At 39.5% G+C, this 23528-nt stretch overlaps 1 protein-coding gene across 1 annotated transcript in view; it reads left to right on the plus strand.

The window, feature by feature from the left end:
* The first annotated feature begins 340 nt into the window (after positions 1–340).
* MIB1 (MIB E3 ubiquitin protein ligase 1) overlaps positions 341–23528 on the plus strand; it is an 84452-nt gene continuing 61264 nt past the window's right edge. The window contains exons 1-4 of the mRNA XM_036417899.2: positions 341–716; positions 17813–17984; positions 20259–20388; positions 21565–21669. Of these exons, the coding sequence (XP_036273792.1) occupies positions 488–716; positions 17813–17984; positions 20259–20388; positions 21565–21669 (636 nt within the window). The 5' untranslated portion in view covers positions 341–487. The remainder of the gene's footprint in view (positions 717–17812; positions 17985–20258; positions 20389–21564; positions 21670–23528) is intronic.

Genomic DNA, 23528 nt, shown 5'->3' on the forward strand with positions numbered 1-23528 from the left:
CGGGGAGAGGAGAGGCCGGCAGTTAAGCTCGCCCCCCGCCGCCGCCCTCGGCGCTCCCCCCGGGCTAGCTCCACTCGGCTCCCCGCGCTCCCGGCCGGCCGGGGGAGAGCGCGGTTTCCTGGCCGCCGTCGCCGTCGCCCGGTCGGGAGCCGGGAGGAAGCGGAGGAGGCCCCGCCCACGGCGCCCTCCCTTTCCCTCCTCCCCTCCGCGCCGCCCGCCCTCCCGCCTCCGCCGCCTCCGAGTCGCTGCGGTCCGGCGTCCAGTCTGAGCGGGGGCGCGGCGGCGGCGGCGGCGACGGCGACGGCTGGGGAGTGGCGGCGGGCCCGGCGGGGATCGCGCCGCCGTCCCCGAGGGTTCCCCCCGCGCCCCCCGCGGCCCGCTGCCGCCCCCGCCGGCGCCCAGAGGCCGGCCCGGGCCCGGCGCGCTCCCGGGGCCCCCGGCGGCGGCAGCGGCGGCGGCTGCGGCGGAGCCCACCGCCGGCGCCCCGATGAGTAACTCCCGGAACAACCGGGTGATGGTGGAGGGGGTCGGGGCGCGGGTGGTCCGCGGCCCGGACTGGAAGTGGGGCAAGCAGGACGGCGGCGAGGGCCATGTGGGCACGGTCCGGAGCTTCGAGAGCCCCGAGGAGGTGGTGGTGGTGTGGGACAACGGCACCGCCGCCAACTACCGCTGCTCCGGGGCCTACGACCTGCGCATCCTGGACAGCGCGCCCACCGGTAAGCCGCCGCGCGGGGCAGGGCGAGGCGGGCGGGCGGGCGGCCGCCGGGGGAGGCCTGGGTGGAACGCCTCTCCGGGCGCCCGGCTGGAGGGAGCGGGAAGGGGAGAGGCAAAAGGAATTTTAGGGTCAGTGTCTAATAAACAAAAACTTGCAGAAAAGGACCCCCCCCCCCCCCCCCATCACTAAGGGAAAAGGTGAGCAACACCATCGCCAGGATGCTTTCCAGCCTGGAAGACACAAAGCCCGGGGAAGACAACAGACAGCTCCCCTCCTCCCCCTTCTGTAGCGTAGGGGTCTGGAGAGGCTTGTCTAGCAAGCCTTTGAAATTAATCAGAAATGAATCAGACCCCAAGCGATAACTGTCAGAAGGGAGGCCTGCCTTGCCATATGGTGCTTAGTTCACTGGTGACAATTGCCAAGGGGCCCTTGGTACCCCCCTCCCTTCCTCTCCCCACTAGGAGTTCGGCAGCTAGATGCTGCTTGGGACCCCGTGGAATGATTTTTCATCTAAATTGTTCCATTTTATATCGTTATACCAATAGAGGGAAAGCAGTCTAAGCATTTTTTTTTGTTAAATACTTTTTTTCCAAGTGAAAAATAAGCATAGAAACCACCCGATACATGTTTTTGTTAACATCTCATTTTGTATGTAAGGTTCTGTCCAAGACTTATCCAATAACACAGCAATGAGTCAGTGTCCTTCCTGATTCACAAAATTTCAGGGATCTGTGTGTTATTGACTCTAGAATTTTTATATAATGTAAATGAAAGGTCTAACTTGTTTTAATCAAATTCATTTTTCATATATATTTATCCTTAATAGTATTCAGTAGAAAATAGTTCAAATTCAAAATTTGATACTTTTTAGAATGCATAAATAAGCTACTTCTGACATAGCCTACCATCCTTAAGTGGGTACCTAGTTATTGTTAGCAGCAATCAAAAGGCATATGAATACAAGCCAACTCAATTTTTTGAGATTATTCATAAAATTGTGTTTCCTACTTGACTTTTGAAACATTGGTACGTGAAGTACCAAAAGGAAAGTTTCAACAGTATAAAAAGGGGCAGCCATTGTTCGCAGTTTCTTGTGTACTCTTACACAATACTCTGTTCATTGCAAGCATATATATTAATATACTATAAATCTATTACCCTTTAAGCAAAAATAGTAGTAAACTTTGTTCTCTTCTGCACTTTTGTTTCTTAATAATATGGATTGGCAATTGTGCCATGTTGGCACCTTATTCTTTCATAGCTGCATGGTATTCCAGTGACTGGATGCAGTATTTTATTTAACCAGTGCTTTTTTGATGGGCATTGATAGTGTTTCATGTCTTCTTATTTACAGAGATGGACTGATTAAATCCTTGTAAGTGTATCCTTGTGCATTTGTGCTGAGTATATCTGAGGTGGAATTGCATCAAAGGATACACATATTTAACATTTTGATAGATAGCGACTAATTGCCCTCTGAAGACATTTACCAATTTAAACTCCTAGCAACACTGTATGAGGCCTATACCTGTTTTTGTACATTCTTAAAATGTTTTCATGCTACCTCAAACTAAAGTTTGACCATAACTCAATAATTTGGAGGCACCATGAGATAAGTTATTGTAGGTTTATAGGGAAATTTAAATGTCTTTCCAGGGTAAAGGTAAAGTGTAACAAATCTCGTACTACAGCAATTTGTTAAATGGATATTAATGTCTAGTATGGAGTATATCTGTTCTATAAACAGTTTCATTATTTTAAATAGAGCAGGTGCTTTTCAGAGATTAACTGTTATAAAATCTTAGTTTAATTTTCAAGATTATTCCATGCATTTAATTTGCTGTGTGTAGCAATTCATCTTGTTCAACTGATTCTTTAGCAAACAATTAAAAAAAAAATTCATTCAGCTTTTATTTTTATTTTTTAGAGAGAGAGGAAAGGAGAGGAGTGGAGCGATGGAAAGTTCCATGAGAGAAACATGGACTGGCTGCTTCCTGCACGCGCCCTACTGGGCATCAAGCCCAAAAACCCTGCACGTAACCTGACTGGGAATGGAACTGGGGACCTCTTGGTTCATGCGTTGATGCTTTTTTAAAATCCTCACCTGAGGATGTTTTCCCACTGATGTTTAGAGATTATGGAAGGGAGGGGGAGAGACAGAGAGACAAATATCTGTGTGAGAGAGAGACCATCAATTGGTTGCCTTCCTCATGTGGTCTGATTAGGGCCTAGGATCCAGCCTGCAACTGAGGTATCAGGATAGAGCCTGGGACCCTGCAGTCCTTGGGCGGATGCTCTATCTATTGAGATAAATGGGCTAGGGCAGGCCAGGCTCTTCAGCAAACATTTTAAAACACTCCTAGAAGGGCAGCTAGTTTTCTTATGAAATACCGGGACAAATCACAAACTCTTGGCTCTGTTTTTGCCCCAGGAATATAATACTGCTATCCAAGTTTTTCTTTTTTTCTTCTTCAAAATATTTAAAAATAGATGTTAGCATTATATTACATTTTGAAGATTTAATACGTATTTATTATATACCATACTTTTTTATTTACACAATAGTTAAAGGATCACAATTTTTATTCTGAAATAATTTCAGCCTTACAAAAAACTACAAAACTAGTAAAAAGAGTTCCTTTTGGATTTTCAGCCATAGTCCTAAAATATTAATGTCTTATAAAGTACAATTATTGAAAGCAGAAAAATAATATTGCTACAACACTACTAACTAATCTACAGACCTTATTGAGATTTTGCCAGTTGTCCCACTAACGTTCTTTTTCTGCTCCAGGATCCAATCCAGGACCACACATTGCATTTAGTTGTCATTCAATCTCTTCCGATCTGGTTCAGTTAGTCTTTCTTTGTCTTTCATGACTTTGACACTCACTAATAATTCCATAGATTATCCTTTCGTTGGGTTTCTCTAATGTTTTCTCACGATTCAATTCAGATATGTGTTTTAGGTATAAGTACCGTAGATGTGATGTTTTGCCCTAAGAATTGCATTATTTCAGGAGGTACAGGCTACCCATATGTCTCATTAATGAGTGTTTTAACTTGGCTAACTCACCAGCATTTTTACCTACCATTGCAATGCCAACATGAAAAAGATAAATATAACCTTGGTATAGTTATGAAAATACTTTGACCTCATGAAGCCCCTGAAAGGGTCCTGGGGACTACCCTAGGGGTTCAAGAATCACATTTTGAAAATTACTGCCCTAGACAGAATCTTTCATTGAGAATCAAGAGGCTTGTATAAGAATGTTCACAGCAATATTGCATGTAGAATAAAAAAATTAGAACCTGGTTTGGCTCAGTGGATAAAGCCTGTGACTGAAGGTCCTAGGTTTCGTTCCGGTCAAGGCCACCTGGCCTGGGTTGTGGGCTTTTTCCCAGTAGGGGGTGTGCAGGAGGCAGCTGATCGGTGATTTTCACCATTGATGTTTTTCTTTCCCTCCCTCTCCCTCTCTGAAATAAAAAAAAAAAAAAAAAAAAAAGATTTAAAGAGCGAAAAATTGGAAAAAACTTAAAGGTACATCAACAGAAGAATGGGTAGCCGAAACTGGTTTGGCTCAATGGATAGAGTGTCGGCTTGGGGACTGAAAGGTCCCGGGTTCGATTCCGGGTCAAGGGCATGTACCTTGGTTACGGGCATATCCCCAGTAGGGGGTGTGCAAGAGGCTCGATGACTCTCTCTCATCGATGTTTCTAACTATCTCTCTCCCTTCTTCTCTGTACAAAATCAATAAAATATATTTAAAAAAACAAAACCCCCAAAAAACACATAGAAGAATGGGTAAACAAACTGAATTTATACAGTGAAGTTCTGTATAGAAGACAAAATTAATATTAAGCAAATACACCAAGAAAGTAAAGTTTTTTGGAAAAGAAACTTATGATGTGTTAAAGTGCAAAACAGTACTATTGTTTGGAGCAGTGTTGCTTAGCTTGGCACTATTGCTGTTTTGGACTAATTAGATAATTCTTTGTTGTAGGGGGCTGTTCTGGGCATTGTAGACCAGCTTCCCTGGCCTCTACCCATAGATACAGTCATGATAACCCCAAATATTTCCAGATATTGCCTAATACCCAATAGGGAGCAAAATTGCTCCTCATCCTCATTGGTTTAGGAATATGTATGTGTGTGGTAAAAGTCTACAAGAAAAGTAATGTACTCACTTCCAGGGAGTGGATATCTTTATGTTGGAGAAAGTGGAGCACAGTTCATGGTAGTACCCCAGGGGCTATAACTATTTTGGTAATGTTTTATGTCTTAACTTAGGTGGTGGGCGCAAAGGTGTTTGTTAAATTTTTATGCCTTTTTTTTTGTGTGTGTGTGTGCTCGACATGTTATAGTTAATTTAAAAAGTCCTATGATATTTACCCTAAGGACAATTGAGATTATCTTTGATGTTCATTCTTTTTCCTTATTTATACCCACACTATATGAGCAAAAAATTTATTACAGTATATTTGGGAATTAAGAAATGGGTAACCTTTAAAATAAAATTCTGCAAAACTTTTCTGAGAGTTTAGGATTCTGGAGTGGTTGGGTCATTGTGAATCTCTCTTGTATTCCCTTATTACATATGGAATATTTTGTGTCTGGGTTGTATGTGAAGTCTGTAATATTTTGGCGTATGTTTTTTTTTTCTTAGGTGACACATGATATGTTTGAATTTATGGTCTAGGAGAGTCAAACCATGAGAAGGGGAATTTAGTATATATTTGAATGATATTACTTCTATCTTAATGTCCAGATATATTTGGCTAATTTGTAGTGAGCAAGAAGATAGCACAAATATATGTATACATTATTGTTGAATTAATTTAGAGTTAATTGTGGGAAATTGATGCACAGTTGATATTTTATCATATAGGTACTGATTTTATAGGATTTAGGAAGAAAATGTGTTTTTACTTAGTACTTGTTTTGTGGTCACTTGACTACAGTATTATTTCCAGAGAAAGAGTAGAGAAAATGATTTTGGGTTTCCTATTTGGTATGGATAACAAAAAGTCAGGGGTATAGATGATTAGGTTTATTAAAAAATAACTTTTGGTATTGTTGGTCCAAGCTGTTTTGGGAGCAGTTCTTTGTACTTTTTTTCCATTCCCAGCAAAGAGTGCTTCTAACAAACTCCTCAGATGTTAGTACTCAACTGAAAATCTAAAAGTGCTCACCCTGGGTAATAAATGAAATGAGTTAATATCTCCAGCTTTTCCTTTTGGAGACCCCCTATTTTTTTTTTTTTTTAATAGTCTTTCATTGATTTCAGAGAGGAGGGGAGAGAGAGCAATAGAAACATCATTGATGAGAGAGAATCAATTCCTGCATATCCCACATTGGGGATTGAGCCTGCAACCCGGGCATGTGCCCTGACCAGGAATCAGTTGTGACCTCCAGGTTCATAGGTTGACACTCAACCACTGAGCCATACCAGCCAGGCCCAGGCCCCCTATTTCTGATGTTTCCAGAACTACAGAAGGAGAGGGAGTATTATTAGGTAACAGAGCCTTCGGAAAACACAGGTGAAGAGGATGTCACACCTGTTAAGGATGAAATAGTGTGAGATGTTTCTTAGTAATGGCATCTGTAAAGAAAACCTGACTTTCCTATAGATCCTGTTTTATTTTAAAGACTTATGTAAAATATCCTTCCTTATTTATCTCCATCTAATAAAACAATGTTTTCAAGGATGCAAAAAAGTTTAATACTCCTCTAGATTGCAGCTTGGTTGAACCTGAGGACCTCAAGAAGTCAACTAGCAACTCTTCTCAAACTTTTTAGTAAGCTCACAGATTGCTTGTGGACCGTTAAAATCAGATTCTGATTCTGTATGAGTGGGATTCAGCCAGAGTAGTTCTAAGAAGCTCACAGGTGATATACAGATGTTGCTAGCTCATGGATACACTTTGAATAATACCTTTTGGTGGATGGAACAATAGCTTCAACCACCTAAGCCATTCAGCCAGAGCATAAATGTAATACTATCTTAATATGTATTTCTGGTTCTGTACTTTACTGCCTTATCCCTCTGGTTGGATCAGATGTTTATTTTTGGATGTGTTTCCAGGTAGCCACTTACTCAAGTCTCTTCTCCACCTTCTTTAATTGTTAGGCAGCATGATTCCAGTGTACTCTGTGCTTCTATCTATTGCCACAGGTATGCTGTGTTGTAATTTTGCACTAGATTATTAGTTTGAGGGGAAGGAAAGTGTGTTTGTGTGTTCCTTGTATCTCCATTTTGTAGTAAAGCCACGGCTCTGAATGAATTTTTTCAAATAATTTTTCACTCATTTGATCTGAGGTTAAATTGATATTATCTTAAAAACAGATACAAAAAGAAATTAAAAAATACTTGTCTAGTCACAAAGCTGGTAAACTGTAAATGTTAGGATGAATAGTCAGTTAGTTTGCTTTTCTCTCTCTGTCATTCTCTCTTCCATTTATAGTATAGTAGTTCAGAAATGATCACCACTTGTACTACTTTGAGGAAAAATTGATTAGGAATTTTAAATAATTTATGCTAATCTAGTATGGTTAGTTGACTAATGTAACACTGTTGTTGGACATCAGTAGTTTTTCTGTGTGTATACAATATGTAACAGGTAGTTTATTATACATAATTACATTAGCCTCCTATTAAAAACAACAACATTATTACCATGAGAGAGAGGTTTTGCTATCAAAACAAGTAATTGAGCTGCATACAAAGCTGCAGATTGTCTAGTTGGTCAATCTTTACTATTACGGTATTGTATTTTTACTTTACTGGGGCTCTAAATATTTTAAATTTTTATTGTTCTAAATAGCAGCTCAAAGTCCCAATCACCCTACACTTTAAAAAAATATATTTTTTTTTATTGATTTCAGAAAGGAAGGGAGAGGGAGAGAGAGATAGAAACATCAACAATGAGAGAGAATCATTGATTGGCTGCCTCTTGCACGCCCCCTATGAGGATCAAGTCCACAACCCAGGCATATGGTCTTGACTGAAATTGAACCTGGGAGGGACCTTTCTGTCCACTGAGCCAAATCCTACATTTTTGAAGCCAAGTTGTGCTCTTGGCGGAATCTATGACATTGTTATCTACTAAATTATCACATCCTATCCAATATTCAAATTACTGAAATCTAACCTGTTTTTGTTAAGCTTCTTTTTGTTTTATGAGAAAAATGAGCCTATTCATACTTATGTTTATATGTGTGATGAAGGGCAACATAGATAATTACATTATCTGGTGTGGCAGGAAATTTCCTTTATGTGGCTTTTTCCTTTATGAAATAAATGGATTAAGCCAATTTAAATATAAATTTTCTCTAGCTCTGCATTGTGAGGTTGGTCTGGGACTTTGGCAAACAATATTCCTGTTAAACAACTGAATCCTGTTGGCTTTGCCAACCTTAGGGACTTAGAGGAGATTGGAAGGCTGCAGGGGAAGGAGGGATTTGCTCTTTTCTTGTTTTCCTTGCTCCTCCTCGGTGTCATCTCATCCAGCAGCCTTTCAGTATCAGTATTTGATTCCAGTTTCCTCTTTTCAGAAATAGCCTTGATGTGTCCACTCCTCAGTGACCCCAGTACAAGCCAACTCCTCTTCAAAGCTCTGGATATCGTCCCATGGGATCTCTCCTTTAAGCCCCTTATTTTTTTTTTTTTTTTTTTTTTTTTTTTTTTTTTTTTTTTTTTTTTAAATGTGTTTTTATTGATTTCAAAGAGGGAGAGATAGAAACATCAACGATGAGAGAAAATCATTGATTGGCTGCCTCCTGCATGCCCCACATTGGGGATTGAGCTGCAACCCAGCATGTGCCCTGACTGGGAATCAAACTGTGACCTCCTGGTTCATAGGTTGACACACCAGCTGGGCTGGAACTTACTTTTAATTTTGACACTTAGGTATGTGTCTCAAGATAGTCAGTAACCTGTTGTTTTGTTTCATTAAGATACATTGTACAAATCTGCTTACCTAGGCCCCAGAAAGCTTCAGCACGTCTGAATGTGCCAGAGGTGAGCATCAGTGTTAGGTCTTCATGCTCTCAAACTTTTAAAAATAAAAGTTTTAATGGAAGTTCACAACTCTTTATTCAGAATGCTTGGGATTGAGTTTATAAACTTTTGGATTTTAGAACCATAATATGGTATGTTTGCCATATATTATTTATCACAACTTTGAGGTCCACAGCAGCACCTTGCTAGCAAATATATTAGTATTTCTACAGTGAAACGTATGAATAATTATACTAAGGTGATGAAGACTACATACTATGCATAGCATCTTGTTTGTTAGTGGTAAGCCGTAAGAAAGTTGCTGCTAACATACAAAGAAACTTAGGAGTTTTTGATTTTGAAATTACAGATAGGAGATTGTGGATTTATATTTTATCTTGCTTTCAAAGGACCATCTTCTACGTCTCCCGGAAACCAGTGCTTTAAGTCAGCGATTTTCAACATTTTTCATCTCATGGCACACACAAACTAATTACTAAGATTCTGTAGCACACACACACACACACACACACACAAATTGCAGATCTGACAAATAAGTATAATTTTGGTTTATTTACACTAGATGGCTATTTTAGTGTTGGATGTTTTCATTTTTTAATTTGACAGTCTAAGGGAAGAGAGGTCAGTGCCCCTGACTAAATAGTCAGATATTGCATGTTTTAAAAATTCTTGTGGCACACCAGTTGAAAAGCTCCGATCTAAGTCCCCAAGCAGGAGCTTATGCATTTTAAGTACCAGTAGAAAAATGGCTTTTTTCTTTTTTCTTTTTTTTCTTTCTGTTTTTTTCTTTTTTATTTTTTTAATTAAATTATTATCTGTGTTCATATTTTAACATTGCCTCCCTCCTCCCATCCATACCCTCCCTCCCCAGAGTTTTGTGTCCATTGGTTGTACTTATATGCATGTGTACAAGTCCTTCGGTTGATTTATTTCCCCCAGATCTCCCTACTCTCCCCGCTGTAATTTTACAGTCTGCTTGTTGCTTTACTGTCTTTATATCTGACTTTTGGTTTGTCAGTTTATAATGTTCTTTAATATCCATAAATGAGTGAGGCCATGTGGTATTTCTCTTTCATTGACTGGCTTATTTCACTCAGCGTGATGTTCTCTAATTCTATCCAGGTTGCTGCAGATGATGAGAATTCCTTCTTTTTTATGGCAGCACAGTATTCCATTGTATAGATGTACCATAGTTTTTGGATCCAATCATCTGCTGACGGGCATCTAGGCTGTTTCCAGATTCTAGCTATTGTACAATAGATTGTGCTGCTATGAACATAGGGGTGCATATATCCTTTCTGAATGGTGTTTCTAGTTTCTTGGGATATATTCCTAGGAGTGGGATTACTGGGTCAAATGGGAGTTCCATTTTCAGTTTTTTGAGGAAACTCCACACTGTTCTCCACAGTGGTTGCACCAGTCTGCATTCCCACCAGCAGCGCACGAGGGTTCCTTTTTCTCCACAACCTCACCAACACTTGTCGTTTGTTGATTTGTTGATGTTGGCCATTCTGACAGGTGTGAGATGGTATCGCATTGTTGTTTTGATTTGCATCTCTCGGATAATTAGTGACTTTGAGCATGTTTTCATGTGCCTTTTGGCCTTCCTTCTGTCTTCTTTTGAAAATATTCTATTGAGGTCCCATTGCCCATTTTTTAATCAGATCATTCATCTTCCTTTTATTTAGTTGTATAAGCTGTTTGTAGATGTTGGAGATTAAACCTTTATCAGTGGTAACTTTTGCAAATATGTTTTCCCACACAGTGGGCTTTCTTGTTGTTTTGTTGATGGTTTCTTTTGCTGTAAAAAAGCCTTTTATTTTGTTGTAGTCCCATTTGTTTATTTTCTCTTTAGCTTCCATTGCCCGAAAAATGGCTTTTTTAGAACATGCCTTCTCATTCTCTTAAAGCCATTTCTTTACTCGCATACTTTCATATGCCTCACACCATTTAGCTTGGCTCTTTTACCATTATGTCTGGATTATAGCGATTGAACCATCTCTTAGGTGGAACTAGGAACACAATAATTTTTTAAAAATATATATTTTATTGATTTTTTACAGAGAGGAAGGGAGAGAGATAGAGAGCTAGAAACATTGATGAGAGAGAAACATCAACCAGCTGCCTCTTGTACACCCCCTGCTGGGGATGTGCCCGCAGCCAATGTACATGCCCTTGACCGGAATCGAACCTGGGACCTTTCAGTCCGAAGACCGATGCTCTACTACTGAGCCAAACCGGTTTTGGCCACAACAATAATTTTTATCTTTGTTTGCCCCTAGATTATTTCTATGTAGAGTAAATCAGTTTTTGTAAAATAGTCTGAGACCTAAAGTATCTTTAAAATGTTGCTTCTGGGAGAAAAAATGGGTTCTGAGTTCCAAACAACTGACCAAGATAAAGTGGAGTTTAAATTAGTGGAGGAGATAAAGAAACAGCGGATAGACATTCATTTTTGCTTTGGAATACTTTTTAAGGCGCATTTACTTTAGTTAATTTATATTTTCTAAGTACACTCATTAGTATTTGGTTTTCTCCTCTTGGTGATAATTTTGTTTCTAAAAAAGCAAGAAAGGGGTGGTAAATTTTTAATATAAAAATAATTATTTGAATTTTGGGAGTTTTGCAGAGCTAGTGATAAACCATAAAAGCTTGGGGTGATAATATTTTACATTATGGTGTCTTGCTCTCCTCTTTCCAATAGTCTCTTTTTATGGAATAGTGGACAATGCAGTCACTTAGCAGGGAAAACATTTGTTCATTCTAGATTTTATCAGATGGGTCTATTAACTAGAGAGATGGACTAACATTTACTGAGTTCCAGTCATGTGTCAGGTGCTATGCTAATGGTTTTACATACATTATCTCATTTAATCCTCCTAAAAATGTTATTTGATGGCTTTCATTTTACTGATGAGAAAACAGGCTATGAGAAATGAACTAATTTGTTCAAGATTTTACAAGTAATAAGTTGATTGTAGAGATGCAAATCCAGATTTGTTAGTCTTTTTTTCTTCTTGCCCAGGTTATAACATTAGTTTCTTTGAGCTTTAATTCTTCACCTATAAAATGAAGTTGGAATAGGTCAAGGTATGAACACAGGTCTTTTGCTTCTGAAATGGAATAATGAATTTTTACCAATTAGCAGGAAAAAATTCAGATATAATTCTAATTTTGTTTGACCTCATTTTTTACCCCTGTGTAACAAGTGCTAAAAAAAACCCCAAAACACAAAAAACAAATATATTAATAAAATTGTCAATTGTCTACCTAATTTGACAACTTCTTTTGTTTGGACTGTGTGAGGGCATGATTGTAATTCTGTTATGCAAGCTTTTAGAGTAGTAAGAGTTACAAAATTAGATATTAGATGAGAGAATAATTTTTGTCCAGTAGAAAAAAATATGATAGAGTTGTAGATTTTGGGTGAGACAACTTCAAAGTCATTTTTAAAAATACTCATAAATAAGAGTTAGTTGGGAAAAAAAAGCGTTGGTTGGAAGTAGATGGTGTTTTATTCTACTACACTATTGAAATTAACCAAAAAAATAGATAATCTTTTCAATGTTTAAAATGTATCTCTTCAAGATTTACTTGAACATTAGAATATGATTTAATAGCATATATTTGAATCCAGTATGTTGAAAGGGGAACATGACTCCTAGATATGTAATTCTTTTTCAGATAAGAGCTAAGTAGAAAAAAATCCTTGGCAGAGTGAATAGCATAAGGGGCCAAGCTTTGTAATCAGACCCACCTAGGTTTGAATTTGAGCATGCCACTTACTAATGTGTGCTTCAGGCAGGTTACTTCTCGGAGCCTCAATTTCTTCCTCTATAATTGGGGATAATAATGCCTACCATTTAGTATTGTTGGGAAGGTTAAATAAAATATGTGAAGCAGCAAGCTTGGTACTAATAATTAGTGTCTAGTGTTATTAATAAAAACAATTCTGTTTTCATTAACTTAGTATTTCTCATGAGTAAGGAATGTGAAATATACCAACTGGTTATATTTAGGTTACCAAGGCCTCATCCTTATTAGGAATTTAAGGGAAAATAAGATGCATACTCTAGTTGGTTAACCCTCTTTTAAATTTCTGTAAACGTTTTGTCACATTAATTTGGGGTTCAAATTGAATGAATTCATAAATCAGAAATAGAGTTTCTTGGTTTGTTGAATGATAACAATATGCCGTAATAAATAATTACACCTAAGAACTGGTTAATAACTTATAAATTATTTTTTAATCTTAGGTGAAGTCTTTTAATTAGAGCAAAAATTTAGAGGATTAACCTTGGCACTATACTAGTCTAGGGATGTTTTTTATTTTAAAAACTTATAAAATTTATTACATAATATTTAAATATCCAAGTAGATAAATAATTAATAAATTCCTGTGAACCCATCTAGAAGCAAAGCATTACTAATACATTTGAAACACTGTTCTTCTTCCCAATTACATTCTCTTCCTTCTTCTCGTAGGCTAGGATAACCACTATCTAGAAATAACTTATTCCAATGGGTTTACATTTATGCCATTTTAATTAAATTAATTGATTAATTTTTTGTTAATCCTCACCTGAGTATATTTTTTCCATTGATTTTTTTTTTTTAATAGAGAGGGGAAGGAAGGGGGAGAGACACAGAGAGAGAAACATTGATGTGAGAGACACACATCAATTGGTTGCATCCTGCATGTATTATACACTGGCCAGGGCCAGGGAATGAGCCTGCAACCAAGGTCTGTGCCCTTGACTAGAATCAATCCCGGGACCCTTCATTCCGAGGGTCGACGCTCTATTCACTGAGCCAAACAGGCTAGGGCTATGCTATCTATAATAATAAAAGCATAATATGCTAATTAGACCAGATGTCCTTCTGGAGACCTTCCAGATGTAGCTGGGGCTGCGAGGAAAGCCCAGGTCCCAGATGCCAGAGGGAAGCTGGTGCCGGCTGCTGGGGGAAGGAAGGCCTATTCTTACATGAATTTCATGCATTGGACCTCTAGTGTTTTTATATATCTGTAAACAGTGTACACTGCTTTATTTGCAACATTTTGAATTGTGTACTTAAAAAATTCAGCATTGCAGTTGAAGGATTCATCCATGTTGAACATTTATTTTAGGTATGCCATTGTATACCTAATATAGATTTCCACTCTTTGTGAATAGACAATTATATTGCTTGCTTTTGCTATTATGCAAAGTGATAATTTAGATGTTCTTATTCCATGTCGAAGTGATTCATTCATATAGTGAACTACTTGTAATGAGAACTTCAGTACCCTCTTTCAATCATCTTTTCTGGCTAGAAATTAAACATTTTACTTGCATAGATCAGCGTTTTGTGAATGTGAGCTGTTTTCATTGGCTCTTTTAACTTGTGGTTATTGATCTTGACTAGCACGTTTTACTGTTCTCATAAAATTTTCCAACAAAGAGACTTAAGCTATGTAAATTCTCTAAGTTATTGCATTTAGGCCAGATGCCGGTAAAACAGCAGATGGTCATTTGAGTACTAATAGAATGAGTCAAAAGCTATCATCAGGTGGTTCATTTAATGGTGGCAGATGTCTTCCTAAAGCTTAGCAAAGGGAGAGAGCATTAACTCTTGATGGTAACATGGTATTCTATAGGAAGGAGAAAAAATATAATAGGTTTAGTTAGGGAATTAAGTTTTATGAAATGAAATTTTTAAGAAATAATTCTTGCCAGGGTGAAGGAGGTTTAGACTGGGAGGAAATTGTTTTAGATGAGAATAAATTGGATAGGTGTACCCTGTTTCCCTGAAATTATATTAATTTTTTTCTCCCAAAGTTGCACTAAGTCTTATTTTCAGGGGATGTCTTATCTTTCCATGCGCTAGGTCTTATTTTCGGAGGATGTCTTATTTTCGGGGAAACACGGTAGTAACTGGAAACCAAACGCCACCAAAGTGAGATATAAGTCAGATTTGGGCCTTGTTTATGTAATGCCCATTCTCCTGTTTTATGTTTTCTTTAAATATCAATTTAAAAAAATCAGTTGCATTCTTAAAAAGGTTTTTAGTGCTCATGTTGGTAATGGAAGGAGGTGTTGCTTTGCTTACTTTTTCCAATTCTCAGCACTAGTCTCTTTCATAGCTGCTCAGTAGTTGGTGTTTGAACTGTGGGAACCCGGATTTGGATATGCTTTTGTGTGCATTAATGATTTTCCTGGAGTATTCTTTAAAACCATGAATTGTAGAAGGGCCTTTTAAAACAAAAACAAAAACAAAAAACCAACCCCAGCTGTTATTGTGTATTTAAATGGTTTCTTTTAAAGAAAGCCTGCTTAAGATTATGAGCTCATGAATGTTATCATTGTGCTTTGTGGAAAATTAAGGTAGAGATGAAATATATAGATAGCTAAAAACTGAACTTTTTCTTTTTGTGGTCAGTGAGAGTTGGGATACATTTTCCCTATGCTTTTTATCAACTCATTTGAAGTGCTGCACAGATAGCTTAGGAAAAATAACTTCTAAATGCATAGGGATACTGATTGTTTAGTGCATTTTACTTTTTGTAATGACATAGAAGACCTATTTTACATCTTGTTCAGAAACTTAATCATTGTGGAGATATTTACTATTATGCTATTTGATATTATGTTTTTGGTCATAGTGTTTTCCTGTAGTAAAACAGATTAGTCTCTAACTTCAGATATGTGGCAATGAGAAGTATATCTAAATAAGGTATATATTTTCTTTTTTTTGTATATATTTTCTTTTCATACACATGAATTGCTTAATTTGTGTAAGGCTTAAAAGAAATAAAAATTTCTAAATAACAGTTAATACCATATTGCTAAAGTAAATATTTAAAAGTTGGTTTCTTTAAAATCTGTTTAGAATCCCTCATGTTTTTGTTCGTTTTAGCTTTTAGTTTAATTATATGCTTATACTACATGTTAAATACCTCTACTCACCTAGGTGCTTCCTAGAATTAATACAGTGTAGAAAACTTGGAAAACTACAAAGAGTAATCCCATCAGTACATTTCCAGTTTTTATGTGCACATGAATTATATGCATTATGTAATTTATTTACCAAAATGGTATACTGTATTTGTTTGCAAACTGCTTTATAAGATAATAATACAGTTTATGATGTCAGTAACATTTCTTCTATAAGGTGGTTTAATAACTGAATTTCCTTTATGAATGACTATAGTTTACACATAAGTAACCCTATTTAAAAATATATTTTATTGATTTCAGAGAGGAAGGGAGAGGGAGAGAGACACAGAAACATCAATGATGAGAGAGAACCATTGACCGACTGCCTCTGGCATGCCCCACACAGGGGATTGAGCATGCAACCCAGGCATGTGCCCTGGCTGGGAATCTAACCATGACCTCTGGTTCATAGGTCAATGCTCAACCACTGAACCATGCCAGTCAGGCAATAACTCCATATTTTTTACATCAGTTATGTTAAATTTTTGTTTCTATCTACTACAAACAATTTACTATCTTTGGATACTATTTTTTGGTGCACTGGATGACACCCAGCCCACTGTGTCACACTGGCCAGGGCTGTGTTTTCTTTTTAAAAGTATGAAATTAGCCAAAACCGGTTTGGCTCAGTGGTAGAGTGTTGGTCTGCGGACTGAGAGGTCCCGGGTTCGATTCCGGTCAAGGGCATGTACCTTGGTTGCGGGCACATCCCCGGTAGGGGGTGTGCAAGAGGCAACTGGTTGATGTTTCTCTCTCATCGACGTTTCTAGCTCTCCGTCTCTCTCCCTTCCTCTCTGTAAAAAATCAATAAAATATATATTTAAAAAAGTATGAAATTAATAATCCTATATAATAAAAGCCTAATATGCAAATTGACCGAATGGTGGAGCAACTGGTGGAATGACTGGTCACTAGGATACACTGATATGCCCTGACCACCAGAGGGCAGACGCTCAGTAAAGGAGCTGCCCACAGGCCCCAGGCCAGCCAAGGCGAGTGCCAGCAGGGGCTCCACAATTGCCCCGCTGGTCGCCCTGCAGAGGGAGGCAACCGGCAACAGCAGCATCAGGGGGCGGGCCTGGAATTGCCCTCCAATCGCCCCACAGGTTACCTCCAAGGCCCCCCCGCCCCCTTGGTCCTGATTGGTTTTGATTCCCGACCAGGCCTAGGCACTCTACCCATGCATGAATTTCATGCACCAGGCCTCTAGTATGCTTATAATAAAACTAAACAATTCAAAAGTATATCAAACAAAAGATGAAAGTTCCTTCTCCTTCCCCATCTGTGCATCCTCAATCATTGTCAGCAATTTTGTAGTGGGCTTACAGATTTTTTGCTATTTATACACATGTATGTATATGTGTGCTCACATGGGCATGCATGTGACTTCTAGGTTTTGTGCTATGCTTTGAAAAACTTTACTCAAAATTGTAAAGTATGCTGTTCAACTTTTTCTTAGTAGTTTTATGATTTTCTTTTTTCATATTTAATACTTTAAAATGTGTTTATTGATTTTATAGAGAGAGGAAGGGGAAGAGAGAGAAAGAAATATCAATGTTTCCTCTACAATCGGACATCCCTCTCACAATCTGACACCACTGGCTCCTAACCACTCACCTGCCTGCCTGCCTGCCTGATTGCCCCTAACCCCTCTGTCTGATTGTCCCTAACCTCTCTGCCTGCTGACTTGATTTTGCGCCCCCCCCACCCCCTTGCTACCTCTGTCTGCCTGATCACCCCTAACTGCCCTCCCTGCTGGCCTGATCTCACCCCCAACTGCCATCCCTTACTGGCCTGGTTGCCCCCAGCTGCCCTCCCTGCTGTCCTGATCTTGCCCCCACTGCTAAAGGGAAGCACTACTGAGAAATGTTTTTATTAATGGAAAAAAAAGGGATAGAAGCTATTTAGCCTATAATTTGTGCTGATTAAAATATTTGTAATACGTTATCTTGAAACTATATATGGTGCATTTGAAATATTATTTCCTACTTTATTGAAATACTTGGTAAAATGTTGTGTTCTTATTTTTCCTCTTAACAAATAATATTCAAGTAAATAATACCTGTAATTAATATAAGGATGTATCCTTGTTTTAATAGGCATTAAGCATGATGGAACCATGTGTGATACCTGCCGCCAGCAGCCAATCATTGGCATTCGATGGAAGTGTGCCGAGTGTACGAATTATGATTTGTGCACAGTGTGTTACCATGGAGACAAGCACCACTTAAGGCACCGCTTCTATAGAATCACCACACCTGGGAGTGAGCGGTATGGGAAATAGCTTTTCTTCAGTCGCAACTTCTTGTTTGTATTAAAATTTTATACTATTCAGCCTTAAAGGCAGGATTAGGAAAGCTTCTAAGAGCTAGTTTAGTCAGGAGGTAGCAGGGAGCAGGCTAAAAGTAGACCAGGCTTGCCTCTGCGAAGACAAAGCACTAAGTATTTTTCCAAGATAATTGAGGCGATTCTTTCTCTCAGTTAGAGATCTGGCATTACTCAGTATTTGGAAATGCAAGGGTAGCCCAAGAGAGACTGATTATTCTTTATTTTTTTATTAACAAGCTGGTGTTTTTATTATTACTATTTTGTTGATTGATTTTTAGAAAACATTGATTTGTTGTTCCTATTACTTATGCATTCATTGGTTGATTCTTATATGTGCCCTGATTGGGGATTGAACCCCCAACCTTGGTGTATTGTATGCTGTGCTAACAAACTGAGCTACCATCAGGGCTGATTATTTTCTTCTTGCTATATTTTCTATTTTGTTAATTGCTACCACTAGGGTCCATTGATCCAGTCAAGAGGCATTTATTAAGACTTTGAGGCAGCTACTCTGCTTGTGTAAATTTGAAGGTAAAATACTTAAAGAGTTTTCAAGTTAAGGGATTATTTGATCAACAGTGATTATCATGTAATGTTTTATACTCTACATAGGGATATGTACTAAGTGTCATCGTAGGAGTAAGAGAGAGGAGTGTTAATTGTGAAAGGGCATAGAGTTTCAGGTAATTTAGTCTTCTTATGTAGATACTAGAGGCCCAGTGTACAAAATTCATGCACGGGGGCAACGGTGTGTCCCTCAGCCCATATGCACCCTCTCCAATCTGGGACCCCTTGAGGGATGTCCAACTGCCTGTTTACGCCCGATGGGACGGGCAGTCGGACATCCCTCTCACAATCCAGGACTGCTGGCTCCAAACTGCTCGCTTGCCTGCCTGCCTGTTTGCCCCTAACCTCTTCTGCCTGCCAGCCAGATCACCCCCCTGACCCCTCCCCTGCCAGCCTGAGCGATGCCAGCTCTGCTGCCGGCCCAATTGCACCTAACTGCCCTTCCCTGCTGGCCTGATCATCCCTTACTACCCTCTCCTGCAGGCCTGGTTCCCCCCCCCCCCCCCAACTTTCCTCCCCTGCAAGCCTGGTCATCCCTAACAGCCCTCCCCTGCTGGCTTGATCGTACACAGCTGCCCTCCCTGCTGGCCATCTTGTGATGGCCATCTTGTGTCTACATGGGGGCAACCATCTTGGGTGGAGTGATGGTCAATTTGCATATTACTCTTTTATTAGATAGGATGGATAATGCATAAGAGCACGAATCTAGCCAGTCATAGGAAAGCAGCAAGAGTAATAGAAAGATGGATTTGGGTGACCTGGTTTCCCAGTTCAAATTATGGTCCTGCCATTTATTTACTAAGTAATTGGAACAACTTATTTTTGTCTTTTGTTTACAATTTAAAAAATTAGAATATATTAAAGATATTCTAAAAATGAATAGAATAATGAGATGAAAGCAGAAAAGCAAAAGGAAAAAATCCCAAAATCTTTTTGGTTTTATGAATGAGGATGTGTAGAATATGGGGTAGTTGCTTGGAAAACCCAGCTGGTCCATATAATTAGAATCTTTTCCAAGGTCCACAGTCTTCTGTAGGTGTTCAGAACTTTGGAGGCAGTTTAATGCAGGTCAAGACTAGGCCACAGATGTATTTTACTTGACATGTACCATATTCCAAAATTTTGAACAATTGTTAATCTTTTGAAATTGGGTGATTTCACAAAAAAATCTAAGTTTATCTATTTTTAAAATATGCACACATTCACACACACTCTCACACTCATGTGCGCACACCCCCAGAAAACTTAGCACTGGGCCTACATTTGTTCGTGGCAAGAGATTGCTGAAGCACAGGAGCACCTGTACCCTGTAGACAAATCCATGCTTGAGTTCACCAAAGTCCCTACCACTCCCCGTTGTCTTCCTAAATAAGCCTGAGGTCAAAGTGCCACTTGCCATTTTCCATTTCTGTGGCACTGTTTTTTTTAGGAACTCATTTATATTATTTGCCTAACAGTTGTACTTGATTTGAGTTTGCTATCTCTAAAGCAGTGAAGAGTATAGTGATAATTTGAAGTAGATTGGGTTTATATGTGGATTTCATTACTATTTAAAAATTCTTTTATATTTTCGAAATAACCTTTTATATACTGTTGTTAAAAAATTATGTTACCTATTTTTAAACAAGTTTGAAATAATTTTATTTTTAGGGTTCTATTAGAATCTCGTAGAAAATCTAAGAAGATTACAGCCAGAGGGATCTTTGCAGGTGCCAGAGTGGTACGAGGAGTAGACTGGCAATGGGAAGATCAGGATGGAGGAAATGGACGTAGGGGGAAGGTAAAACTTTTTTCTTAATTCATTATGTTATTCTAGAATATAGTATGTCAGGAGTTTTTATTACTATAATTTAATTTTGTGGCACTTTTTTTTCTATGCTAGGAGCAATTTTTTAAATCTTAATTCCCCCCCCCCCCCCTTTTTTTTTTAAAGTTTTTTTTCCTGCTCCATTGTAAATATTGGTATTTCTTGAGAAAGTTGTCGGGTAGATTTTACCTTTCTACCTTTAGGCTTCAATATTGTTGCTTTGTTGCTCAGAATGCCATTCTAAACAATCTGTTTGGGTTAGCCCTCCCTGAGCTTTACTTAATACTCTTAACTTACTTGATCTCCCTAGTAACTGCTTTCCCCTGCAGGCCTGATAGCCCCTAACCACCTCTGCCTGGGCCCCACCACCATGGCTTTGTCCAGAAGGTCTCCTGGTCTAATTAGCATATTAATCTTTTATTAGTATAAATTTATTTATAAATTATTTTATTGACTTTTTAAACAGAGGAAGGTAGAGGGAGAGGGATAGAGAGATAGAAACAATGATGAGCGAGAAACATCAATTCAGCTGTCTCCTGCACACACCCTACTGGGGATGTGCCCGCAACCAAGGTACATGCGCTTGACCAGAATTGAACCTGGGACCTTTCAGTCCACAGACTGACCACTGAGCTAAACCAGTTAGGGCTACAATTTCATTTGTTTTATATTCCATTCTTTCAAAGACTTGAGTCTTAGGGGGTAATAAGCAGCTTCTTTGTTGCCTAGTCCACTTAACTCTTGTTACTATTCTCAGGTAGTGTGTAGAGCTGTTTAGGGTCAGTTTTAGCAATTATTCTGAAGGGAATTGTGTGGAACCTGTTTCACTGGGGTGGGATAGCCAGAAATATTAGGCTAAATGGGTTGTTGGATTTATTTATTTTGGATTTTATGGTCAGCTTTTGTTGACCATTCATTGATTCAGTAAAAAAAATAAGTGTTGAATTATGTATACTCTGTGTTATCCTAAATGCTACAATAGATGCACTGAAGTAAATAACATTTCATATTTGAGACTTTTTATCATTGAGGAATGATTTTTTTTTTTTTTTACAGAATAACAAATAATTTTGAAGATTTAAATATAACTAAAAGAACCAACCTCTTCTATCTCCCTTTAAAAATTTTTCTCAAAAAATTCTCTTATAGGTAACAGAAATCCAAGACTGGAGTGCATCAAGCCCACACAGTGCAGCATATGTTCTCTGGGATAATGGTGCTAAGAACCTTTACAGAGTTGGCTTTGAGGGCATGGTAAGTAGTAAGAACCATAAAAGAAAATATTGGATGGATGAAAGAAGGGAAATAATTCTATTTTTGAATTTTTTCTTTTGTCATCTTTTTGTCAGAATACAGCTATCTGAATCATCATGAATATGCAATAGGAGGGGAAATCTATAAAGTGAAGATTTAATAAACTTTACATATTATATTTGTTTGAACTATTTAATAGTCAGTGTAAGAATCTAAGACTTAAAATAATCTGCATAGAAAATAGTATTATAATAAGATTTTTATGGAATATTTGCATTCTAGGCTTTGGTGGCTGATCCTATATAATAAAAGCCTAATATGCTAATTTTCCAATCATCCGGTTGTTCGTTCAACCAATCAAAGTGTAATATGCTAACGGTATATTAAGGCTGCTCAACCGCTTGCTATGATGTGCACTGACCACCAGGGGGGAGATGCTCTGACCAGTAGGTTAGCTTGCTGCTAGGGTCTGGATGATCAGGACTGAGCAAGATGGGTGGACATGTCCTGGAGCCCTCCCGCGATCCCTCCCCTGTTGGCCAACCTTCCATGTCCCTCCCTAGCCCTGATCCTGGACTGGTGGGATCCCTTGGCCTGGCCTGTGCCCTCTTGCAATCCAGGACCCCTTGGGGGATGTTGGAGACTCAGTTTTGACCTGATCCTGCAGGTCAGGCCCAGGGATCCCATTGGTGCAGGAATTCGTGCACTGGGCATCTAGTAAAAATACAAATAAAAGTAGATGTTAAAATTATTTTTTTTGTTTTTGAAGTTTACTCTAAAGTTTATATTAATAATAAAGTATAATAGTAATGTAATAGTTGTGTAATCAGTATATATATATTCAAGCCCCCTATTTCATGTTTCTAAAATATAAACTTCCCCTCTGCTTTCTTTTTTTATTACAATACTAGTGGTCCGCTGCACAAAATTTGTGCACGGGGGTGGGGGGGGGCGGTTGTCCCTCAGCCCGGCCTGCACCTTCTCTAATCTGGGACCCCTCGGGAGATGTGTGACTGCTGGTTTAGACCTGTTCCCTCGTAATCTGGGACTGCTGGCTCCTAACCGCTCACCTGCCTGCCTGGCTGATTGCCCTTAACCACTCTGCATGTCAGCCTGATCTCCCCCAACTGCTCCCCCCACTGTCTGCCTTATCTTGCCACCAACTGTTCCCCCTGCCAGCCTTCTCGCCCCCTAATTGCCCGCCCCCCCTGCTGGTCTGATTGTCCCCAACTTCCTCCCTGCTGGCCTGATGGTCCCTATCTGGCCCCCAGTCAGCCTGATTGCCCCCAACTGCTCCCCTGCTGGCCTGCTCGCCCCCAACTGCCTGTGCCTTGGCCCTGCCACCATGGCTTTGTCCAGAAGGATGTACGGAAGATTTCCTGGTCTTATTAGCATATTATCCTTTTATTAGTGTAGACTAGAGGCCCGCTGCATGAAATTTGTGCATGGGGGGAGTTTCCCCCTCAGCTCAGCCTGCACCCTCTCCAATCTGAGACCCCTTGGGGGATGTCCGACTGCCGGTTTAGGCCCGATCGCAGGGATTGCCGGCAGTCAGACATCCCTCTCATAATCCTGGACTGCTGGCTCCTAATCACTTGCCTGCCTGCCTGGTTGTTCCTAACTGCCCCAGGCGCCCCCACCCTCCCAATCCTGATTGCCTCTTACTCCTCTGCATGCCGACCTGATCACCCCTAACTGCCTCTCTTGCCGACCTAGTCTTCCCTAACTGCCCCCCTTTCCCCCCCGCCAGCCTAATTGCCCCCAACTGCCCCCTCTGCTGGCCTGGTTGCCCCCTACTGCCCCGCCCTGCTAGCCTGGTCTTCTGTCATGGCCCCCCTGCTGGCCTGGTAGCCCCATGC

Source organism: Pipistrellus kuhlii, unplaced genomic scaffold, assembly GCF_014108245.1.
Source record: "Pipistrellus kuhlii isolate mPipKuh1 unplaced genomic scaffold, mPipKuh1.p scaffold_m20_p_6, whole genome shotgun sequence".
NCBI lineage: Eukaryota > Metazoa > Chordata > Mammalia > Chiroptera > Vespertilionidae > Pipistrellus > Pipistrellus kuhlii.